This window comes from Trichechus manatus, unplaced genomic scaffold (genome assembly GCF_000243295.1).
Source record: "Trichechus manatus latirostris isolate Lorelei unplaced genomic scaffold, TriManLat1.0 scaffold00040, whole genome shotgun sequence".
In the NCBI taxonomy this organism is placed as follows: domain Eukaryota; kingdom Metazoa; phylum Chordata; class Mammalia; order Sirenia; family Trichechidae; genus Trichechus; species Trichechus manatus.
Window position 1 is genome coordinate 7,355,605 of NW_004443976.1, and position 11,195 is coordinate 7,366,799.

Below are 11,195 nucleotides of genomic sequence, written 5' to 3' on the forward strand. Positions count from 1 at the left end.
CATAATTCCCTTTATATGAAATTCTAGTAAAGACAAACCTACCCTATAGTTACAAGATCCAATCAGTGATTGTCCAGGATTGGTGGCAGGATGGGGTGACTTGATTAGAAAGTTTTACGAGGTAGCTTTCTAGGGTGATTATGGTGTTCTGTGTTTTAATCATCGTGGTAGTTATATGAGTATATATTTGTCAAAACCCATTGAACTGTATATACACTTAATGTCTGTACATTGTACTGTCTGCATATATACTTCATTTAATAAATGAATAACCAGCTCTACCTAAATATCCAATAATGGAATGAGTTAGTCAAGTCATAGTGTATCCATATAATTAAATGTTATGCATGATATTATAGAAGGATATCTAGTGACACAGAAAATTACTGAGTATACACCACTTAAAAAAACCAAGCTGTAGAACATTAGGCAATTAATTTTACCCCTCCGTGCCTTGGTTTCTTCATCAATAAAATGGGAATGAGAGTGCCTATAATTTTTATCAGGATCAAATGAACTAATACATGCACAGTGCTTAGAATAGTGCTTGGCAGAGTGCTTGGCAGATGGTAGACCGTAAACAAATGTGAGCTACTATTATGATGTTCCGATAGGAGTTATTACTAAAGTGTCTGTGCTTTTAGAGCAACACTTAATGACAATTATTTTGGCTTAAGGCTAGTTTTGATTATTTCCTACTTGACCTCTGGACAACTAAAATGTTACAGCATACATATTTTTTCCAGGTCACTGCTTTTTTCTCACTGATTAGGCAACTGAATTCTCTGAATTTTCTCTCATTACAACTTTCACGTGCATAGTTTTGAGAATTTGTCATTAGATAGATAACAGAGATACATAGATGGATAGGCAGGTAGGTAGGTTAGGTAGGCAGATAAGATAGATAGATGGATAGGTAGATAATTTTTCAACTTTCAAAATCCTAAGTAGTTTCTTGCCTCTTGATTCTCTTTTACTTAAAAGTAGGAGTTGGAAGTGACTCAACAGCACATGACAACAACATATCTTGCATTTCCTTGGTATTCACTATAGTGTCTAGGACAGTTTTGGAAACATAGCTAATGGATGATGGATGGATGGATGGATGGATGGATGGATGGACGGACGGACGGATGGATGGATGTCTAGGCTCTACACGAGGCCCACTGAATTACTGGATTTTGGAGTAGAAGGGGTCAAACATAAATCAAGCCTTTATCAACTCTTTATCTTTCAAATCCATGATTTCAGTAATCATCCCCCTTACTTAACTTCTGATCATCATCAGTGCTTAAGGCTCAACACTTTTATTGAACTTCAAACTATAGATAACAATTGTGATTCATTACTTTGTGCATGAGATTAACCTCTCAGATGCTGCCCTATGGCTACTTCAGTAGGGTCAGGGCTAGTGGGCACGAATAGCCTTTTTCTTTTCCCACGATGGAACTTTAGCCTTTGATGATGGGACATGAGTCTGACCTGCCCACAATGCAGGGAAGAGCCTTACTGCCTGATGTACAGCCCTCTGCATTTGTTCTTCCCCTTACCCAGGACAGCTAGGGATGCCATGGTAACCCTTCATCTCTTCAGGCTCTGTAGAGCGAGATTATGAGGATAATGCTGGGGGACCACACTAGGTTGTGTGGGAGAGCTGGGGGTGGGGTAAGTAGTTCAGTGGATAACTTAGGACTCTGTCCTTGGCATTCCCTTCCATCCACTTGGGGTCTGGTGTGGGACTGAAGTCATGTGAAAACTAAGAGGTGTCACCATTAAGAGAATATTAATTTTGACACACTGATGCCAGAATATGACTTTTCACTCTATTATCTTTAGGCGCTCTGGTGGCATACCCATTGAGTGCTGGGCTGCTAACCAAAAGGTTGGTGGTTGGAACCCACCCAGCAGGCTCTGTGAGAAACAGACCTAGAGATCTGCTTCCATAAAGATTACAGCCAAGAAAACCCTATGAGGCAGCTCTACTCTGTCACATGGGGTTGCTGTGAGTAGGAATCGACTTAGCGGGACCCAACAATAACAATAATCTATTATCTTTAGTTCTTTTGCTATCGACATAAACTTACAGCCCTGCCTACAGAAGACACAGCACTTATTGATTCTTCTCATTTCCAAATCACTGTTGTGCCCAAACACACTTCTCGATGCTTTCCCTATATTCACGGTATGTGTCTAAGAAGAGGTTATACCTGGACAAGGGCATGAATCTTAAGGCCCGATTCTTTGATGAGATTGTAATATTTTTCCATACGATCATGCTGATCATCCAGAGAGAGAAGACATTCTTTTTTCCCATCTCTTCTCTTAAATATTGGTGACACCCACGTTTTCATGATGCTTTGAATCTCTTCCACATTGTCTTTAGTTTTCTGAATTCTTTGTTCAAGATCATGAATACTATTGGTGACTTGAATGACATAATCCCAAATGCCTGCTCCCGAAAAGAAAGATAATTAATTTAAATAGCTTATAGTGGCATAGCTAACAGTCTAGTTGCTGTGAAAGAGCAATTCAATACTTGTAGGTTTTATAAGACATTTACTGTGGAGCACAGTTCTACTCTGACATGAGTCACCATGAGTTGTAATCGACTCCACAGTGGCTGTTTTTTTTTTTAATTTTTTAAATTTTATCAACTTTATTAGACCCTTAACACAATATTTCTCCCCAAATCCAGGCAAGGCACTGTTACCTTCTGTTTTCCAGTTCAGCGTCTCCTCTGCAGCTCTCAGGCGGTGATCGATATCCTGCAGCTCATCCTCCACTAATGGAAACTCCACCTCTAGCAGGGTTCTCAGAATCTTGTTGTACCAGTTTGCCATCAACTCCAAATTAGCCACCAGTTGCCGATAGAATTCCCTGGAGGAGAACATGGCTGCTGCTATCTCAGGGATGTGCTTCATCTGCCTGGGCTCAAGATAACTCATTTCTTTCAGCACTGAAATCAGCTGGAGGAAAGAATCAACACACGTGGCTGTAGTTCAGTGACAGTGAAAATCTGTAACATCGGTCAATGACTCGAAAAGCCCAAGGGGCCCCAAATCCCTTCTGGGTCCCTTCTTAACCTCTGCTCCTGCAAGTCCCTTAAACCTAAGCTCCGAGAAGGAAAACTGGCGTACCAGGCAGGGAGAAGATGACTCAGAAAGCAGCAAGCTTTACCAAATCTGCAAATCACAATGGAGAGCAAGAAGAGGGACCCCAGAGAATGGAGACAGCAGTGACAGTAGGGGAGGGCTCTGCCTTCTATACTTCTGGCATGTGGCTGATGAAGTGATGGGCTCATGCTGACCCAGCCAGTACCTACTGAGGGGTGTGGTCTGAAGGGAGGAAGATCATCTGGCCTGGGCCAAAACATTCATGAGATGCCTCGAATTTAGACTTCTGGTATTATTTCCAAGGAAGGTCATCTTCCACATTTAGTTGTCAAATATAATCATTTGAAATATCCCACAATATCTGCTACCCTGGGCTGGCCTTTCTTTGTGTTTTCATGGAGTAGGAGGTCAGGAAATGGAAGTCACCCAGACCTCACTGAACTTGTGTGGGGCCCTGAGTCTGGTGGCAACCACAGAAATGAGAAAACAAGAAGACATGGTCCAATGAAACAACAGAGGCCTCTGATGTGGTTTCTAGGCATCCTCTTCTTTATTCCCTTGCTTCTTTACTGTTGTGTTTATACCAAAGCTGTGAGGACTGATGTGTATAGGTGACAAGACAGGTGCAAAGCCATAGAGTATTCCCTTCCTCCCACCCCACCATATGAAGATAACCTGACAAGAAGAAAAGAGTTTTTCGTGATATTATGCTTAGGATGTGGCCTACCGAAAAACAATCATTTTCCGACTCCTTTCAATTAGACTCTCTTCTAAAAAGCACCTGGCTTAGGTAAACACAACAAAAACAAAGGTAATGGAAGCTGACTACTGGAATTCCTAGCTGTCCTTCCAATGGCGTTGGGCCAGTTCTTCCCTTGTCAGGGTTAAGACAAGTGCTAACCATTCGGGGGGGAAATGAACTTAGTCCCCTAATTTACTTTGAAATGAACACAAGATGGATGTTAAACATTTAAATGTAAAAAGTGAAAACAAAAAATTAAAAGAAAATAATGCGTGGCTATTCATATGATTTTGAGGTGGAAAAGACCTTTCCAAGCATAAAACCACAAAGAGCAAGATAGCAAAAATTTACATAAAAGATGATATATATAACAATCATAAATACTGTAAAAGGACAAATGGGTGAAAACATTTGAAGGCTTCTTAATACCTGAAAAATATTTCACAAATGTTCTAACAAATACATAGGAAAAGAGAGCACCTCCAGTAGAAAGTGAGTAGAGGACATAAAAAAACAACTTATAGAATAAATATAAACAGGAATAAACACATGAAGAAGTTCAACTTTACTAGTAATCAAATAAAGGCAAATTTTAAAAAATAGAGTTTTTTTCAGTATATCAAGCTAGAGATGATTTGAGAAATGAACACTATCATATCTTGCTCGCAGAACGACTGCATGCCATCTTTCTGAAGAACAAGTTGGTAACATACATGAAAAGCCTCAATATGTGAATACCTCTTAACCAGCAATTCCATTTCTAGGCATTTATCCTAAAGAAATAATCGAGAATGGATGCAATAATAGAACTAAGGATGTTTACTGTATGTTAGTCACACCATATTTTATCCAATTTAAGACGTCATCAATTGTAAAATTTACTATTATTTTATGTATCACTAAGGAAAAAGGAAAAAAATGTGGCTCACTATAGATTTAAAAAAATTATATATAAACTATAGATTATAAGATATGACTGAATTTCAGAGATGTTAAGATTCAAAAGGAGTCCCTGGGTGATGCAAATTGTTAACACACTCAGCTGCCAACCAAAAGGTTGGAGGTTCGAGTCCACCCAGAAGCACCTCAGATGAAAGGCCTGATGATCTACTTCCAAAAACGCTGCATTAAAAACCCTGTGGAGCACAGTTCTACTCTGGCATGCATGGGGTCATTACGAGTTGGGGTCAACGACAACTCGTTTGGTTCTTTAAGATGTTAAAAAAAAAAAGTTCATTGTAGAATCAATGAAATACCAACTGATAAAACTGGAAAATAATTTAAATGCCCAATAGGGCATTTAAAATAATTTAAAGAAATAATTGACATAAATTTAAATAAAAAAATTTTTAATCCATACAACTCTTATCCTGCCCCCCGAGAGGCAAATCTCCGCTCATGTCCGTCTAGACTGATGTGCATGCTAGCATTCACTGCAACAGCACAATTATTGCCCACACTGCTTGAAGTTGGATGTTGGCATGTTTATAGCTCCTCTGCCTTGTCGTATTTGTAGCTGTTCCCTCCCCAACTCGTATTATGGTTTAGGTACTTATCCCCTCTCTCTTACTTTTCATCTCCCATTCCTTTCTTCTCCCTCCTTTCTCTTCTGTCACCTACCAGTCACCATAGTGTTGACTCCGACTCATGGCAACCCGATGTTTGTCAGACTAGAACTGTGCTCCATAGGGCTTTCAATGGCTGATTTTTCACAAGTAGATCACCAGGCCTTTCTTCCGATGTACCTCTGGGTAGACTCAAACTTCCAGCCTTCTGGTTAGCAGCCAAGCTTGTTAACTGTTTGCACCACCCAGGGACTCCTACAATCTATAACCTACAAACATTTATAAAGCACTCACTATGTGCTACTTGGAGTGTATGAAGGAGTGGTCCATCTTCCATACCGCCTTACACCAAGGACTTGATTACTGCAATTATATCACCTAGACTGTGGCCTACTTGGTAATTCAGATATTCTTCTCTTTAGTAATCCAGATAGTCAATATTGCTTACGGTAAGTGCTAATGAAATTGTTCCAGTGAGTTAAAGACAGACCCATGTTCTGCCAACATGAAGAGATGGATCCTCCAACTCCTTTTGTTGACTTTGATTCCTGGTGGACCTGATGTTCTACCTAACTGCAGTTTTCTCAAAAGGCACCAATATGCTGTCACCAATATGCCATCAGCTTGGTTTCCAGCTCTGTTTTGTGGTGCATTTCTGGAGAACATGCCACAAGGCAGAAGTAGGTGACTGCTTTCAGCTCAGTGTAGCCAATGCACTTTTTTAGCTAAATGATCTCAGCTAAAGACGACAAACAGTCATCATTTTCTCAGCAGTAAGCTCTTCGTGGCCACTACAGTCCACATGGAGCTTCCATCCGTGTGACTCCCTAGAGTATGGTTTCTCACCCTTGGCACTGTTGAAATTTGGGGCTGAATAATTCTTTATCGTGGGGGCTGTCCGGTGCACTGCAGGAAGTTTAGCAGCAACCCTGGTTTCTACCTACTATATGTTAGTGTCACCCCATCCCATTCTCAACAGCCAAAAATATCTCCAGGGGAACAAAATCACCTCTAGTTGAGAGCCACTGATCTAGAGTCTTATTTCCAAAGTTACTCCTTTGGGATTTATCATATGCTATCTAATAAAGCCACCACTTGTCTGTCAGTTTGCTGTACTGTGGTGGCCTGCATCTCGCTGTGATGCTATGAAGCTATGCCACCAGTATTTCAAATACCAGCAGGGTCACCCATGTTGGACAGGTTTTAGCAGAGCTTACACACTAAGACTAGGAAGAAAGGCCTTGTGATCTACTTCCAGAATTTATCCAATGTAAATCCCATGGATCACAACAGAATATCGTTCAATATAATGATGGAAATGAGCCCCCTAGTTTGGAAGGCAACAACGGACTCAAGCACGCCAGCAATCATGAGGATGGCATGGGACCAGGGAGCACATCATTCTGTTGTACATGGGGTTGGGATGAGTGGGAGATGACTCAATGGCAAGTAACAACAACAATCTAATGAAGACACATGTTTGCATGTTTAGGTTCTAGCTTCCCAACTAGATTTTGGGTTCCTTGAGGGCAGGACCCAGGTCTGACACTTCTTGGTCCTCTGGTGTCCATGGCCTTTACATTTAGTATGTTTTCAGTACAGGCCCATTGGACTAGGTTTGGTACTAAGTGGTCAGTGATACTTTGCTGTGGAAAATGAAAGCATTTTGTAGTTGTCTATGAAACAGCTGTCTATGCTCACATTCGTCTCCAGCCCTGACAACTTATGAATGCACTAGACCTCAGAATTCACCCCACAGGAGTAATTCGGGGTGCAAATTCTTCTACGCATCTTTCACATATTCTTAAAAAAAAGGCAGAACAAAAACACCTTATTGCCTCTGAAATCAGCAGAGTTAAACGAAACTCTTCAGGAACCCCAAAATGAGGTCCTGCCACCCGACTTACCTGTGGGTTAAAGTTGACAGTGATTTGCTTTGTCTCTGGGTCCCGTTTCAGAAGTGGCTGGGAAAGATTGTACTGTGACTTCTCTGATACTGTCTGACACCAGTTTTCATAAAGTCTTGTCTCATACCTGTGAGGATTGAAGACAACACCCCAATGCCTAGTAAGTACCCTCCCAACTTCCCAACTCCTCATAATACTCTATAACAAGAAATGCTTATACTATTGGTTGTTGTGTTAGCTGCTGTCAAGTCAGCCCCCAACTCATGGCGATCCCATTCACAACGGAACAAAACGCTGCCCAGTCGTGCATTACCTGCAGGCACTATGACAGTGGACTATTGTAATCCATACGGATTTCATTGGCTGAGTTTTAGAAGTAGATCGCCAGGTCTTTCTTCCTAATCGGTCTTAGTCTGGAAGCTCTGCTGAAACCTGCTCAGCATCAAAGAAACATGCAAGCTTCCACTGACAGATAGGTAGTGGCTATGCATGCGGTGCGTTGGCTTGCAATTGAACCCAGGTGTTAAACACGTGGAAGGCAAGAATTCAACCACTGAACCACCACTGCCCTTGAAGATACTATTAGTAAAATACCTGACTATATTCTCAGGTCAAAGTCAATGAGCCAGCCAGCAATGGCAGCTCCTGCAGGTGACCATTTATTTCTAAGGTGCCAGAACTTCACTCAGAGGACAGTAGGAAGGGAGATGCCACGGGGTCTTTTCGGCGTATAAAGGGAAGTTGCAATTAGCCTCAGTAAAAGTTAGAAGAAATTACTGGGTAAGCTTTGTTTCCCCCTAATCTTCACGTAGCTCAAGGATATTCATCCATTCAGTCATTACACACTGACTGAATTCCTACTATGTGCTGCATGGGGGAGGGATGATTAAATGATGAATAAATGCCTCATGGTGAATGCAGCTAACGATGGAGACCACAGATAAGCTGATAATCATAATGAAATACAACAAGTACAATCCTAGAGAGATGGACAGGGTATAAGGCATTGAATGGCAGGGGAGGATGTTGTTGTTGTTAGGGGCCATCGAGTTGGATTCAACTCACAGACACCCTATGTACAACAGAACGGAACACTGCACGGTTCTGCGCCATCTTCACAATCATTGTTATACTTAAGCCTATTGTTCCAGCCACTGCATCAATCCGTCTCATTGCGGGTCTTCTTCTTTTTTGCTGACCCTCTACTTTACCAAGCATGATGTCCCTCTCCAAGGACTGATCCCTCCTGATAACACATCCAAAGTATGTGACACGTAGTCTTGCCATCCTTGCTTCTAAGGAGCACTCTGGTCGTACTTCTTCAAAGACAGATATGTTCATTCTTTTGGCAGTCCATGGTATATTCAATATTCTTCTTCAGCACCACAATTCAAAGGGGTCAATTCTTCTTCAGTCTTCCTTATTCACTGTCCAGCTTTCACACGTATATGAGGCGACTGAAAACATCATGGCTTGGGTAAGGCTCACCTTACTCTTCAAGGTCTCATCTTTGCTTTTCAACACTTCAAAGAGATTTTTGCAGCAGATTTGCCAAAGGCAATGCATCTTTTCTTTTCTTTTTCTTTATTGTTGTAGTTTAAATGAAGTTTACATTTCAAGTTAGTCTCCCACACAAAAATTTACACATACATTGTTATGTGACCCTAATTGCTCTCCCCATACTGTGACAGCACACTCCTCCTTTCCACCCAATTCCCGATGTCCATTTAACCAGCTCCTGACCCTCTCTGCCTTCCCCCCTCACCTCTGGACAGAAGCTGCCCATTTAGTCTCTTGTATCTTCTTGAGCTAAGAGGCACACTCCTTACGAGTACCACTTTATGACCCACAGACCAGTCCAATCCTTGTCTGAAGAATTGGCTTCGGGAAATTATTTTAGTTCTGGGCTGATATAGAATCCGGGGGCCATGCTTTCTGGGTTCCTCCAGTCTTATTCAGACCATTAAGTCTGGTCTTCTTACTAGAATTTGAGTTCTGCACCCCACCTTTCTCCTGCTCCATCAGGGACTCTCTGTTGTGTTCCCTATCAGGGCGGTCATTAGTGGTAGCTGGGCACAATCTAGTTCTTCTGGTCTCAGGCTGATGAAGTCTCTGGTTTATGTGGCCCTTTCTCTCTCTAGGGCTAATACTTCCCCTGTGTCTTTAGTGTTCTTCATTCTCCTTTACTCCAGGTGGTTGAAACCAACTGATGTATCTTAGATGACTGCTTGTAAGTTTTTAAGACCCCAGTCGCCACTCACCAAAGTATGATGCAGAACATTTTCTTAATAAGCTTTGTTATGCCAGTTGACCTAGATGTCCCCTGAAAGCATGGTCCCCAGACCCCTACCCCTGCTACTCTGTCCCTCTAAGTGTTTGATTGTGTTCAGGAAACTTCTTAGCTTTGGTTTAGTCCAGTTGTGCTGACTTCCCCTGTAGTGTGTGCTGTCCTTCCCTTCACCTAAGATAATTCTTATCTACTATCTAGTTAGTAAATAACCCTCACCCTCCCTCCCTACCCTCGTAACCATCAAAGAATATTTTCTTCTGTGTTTTAACCTTTTCTTGAGTTCTTATAATAGTGATCTTATACAATATTTGTCCTTCTGGACTGACTAAATTCACTCTGCATAATGCCCTCCAGATTCCTCCATGTTATGTTTCATGGCTTCATCATAGTTCTTTATCGTTGCCTAGTATTCCACTGTGTGGATATAGCATAATTTGTTTATCCATTCGTCCATTGATGGGCACCTAGGTTGTTTCCATCTTTTTGCTATTGTGAACAGTGCTGCAATGAACAGGGGTGTGTATACATCTATTCGTGTGACAGCTCTTATTTCTCTAGGATATATTACAAACAGCAGGATAGCTGGATCGTATGGTACTTCTATTTCTAGCTTTTTAAGGAAGCTCCAAATCGATTTCCAAAGTGATTGTATAATTTTACATTCCCACCAACAATGTATAAGTGTTCCAGTCTCTCCACAACCTCTCCAGCATTTATTATTTTGTGTTTTCTGGATTCATGCTACTCTTGTTGGGGTAAGATGACATCTCATTGTAGTTTTCATCTGCATTTCTCTGACGGCTAATGATCGTGAGCATTTCTTCATGTGTCTGTTAGCTGCCTGCATATCTTCTGTGGCAAAGTACTTGTTCATATCCTTTGCCCATTTTTTAACTGGCTTGCTTTTTGCTGTTGAGGTTTTGCAGTATCTTGTAGATTTTAGGAATTAGGCACTGATCAGATTTGTCATAGACAAAAATTTTTTCCCAGTCTGCAGGCTGTCTTTTTACTCTTTTGGTGAAGTCTTTTTTTTTTGGTACTTCAGGTGAAGAGTTACAGAACAAATAGTTTCTCATGAAACAGAAGTACACACATTGTTGTATGACATTGGTTAACAACCCGACAACATATCAACCCTCTAACTTCTCAACCTTTTTTCTTGGTGAAAATACACATAGCCAAAGACACACCATTTCAAAAATTTCTACATACACAGTTCAGTGACGTTGACTACGCTCTTCCAATTGTGCTGTTATTCTCACTTAAGATGAAGGCTTACAGAACAAAATAGTTTCTCATTTAACAGTTACAAATGTTGCCCTATGACAATGGTTAACAATCTCACAACACATCAACAATATCCTTACTCAACCTTGGGTTCCCTATCACGAGCTTCCCTATCCCCTTCTGCCTTCCAGCCCTTGTCACTGGACTACTGTACCTCGTTAGTCTCATTTGGTTTTACGGGGCTGTCCACTCCCAGGCTGAACGGTGAACCTCGGAGATAACTTCACCACTGAGCTAAAAGGGTGTCTGGGGGCCATACTTTCGGAGTTTCTCCAGTCTCCTTTAGGCCAG

General features: G+C 41.4%; 1 protein-coding gene across 1 annotated transcript in view; it reads right to left on the bottom strand.

Annotated features, from left to right (window-relative positions):
• DNAH9 (dynein axonemal heavy chain 9) overlaps positions 1-11,195 on the bottom strand; it is a 450,622-nt gene that overhangs the window by 373,692 nt on the left and 65,735 nt on the right. Inside the window, exons 11-13 of the mRNA XM_012555448.1 lie at positions 7,328-7,454; positions 2,711-2,966; positions 2,208-2,449 (exon numbers count right to left, since the gene is read on the bottom strand). Of these exons, the coding sequence (XP_012410902.1) occupies positions 2,208-2,449; positions 2,711-2,966; positions 7,328-7,454 (625 nt within the window). The remainder of the gene's footprint in view (positions 1-2,207; positions 2,450-2,710; positions 2,967-7,327; positions 7,455-11,195) is intronic.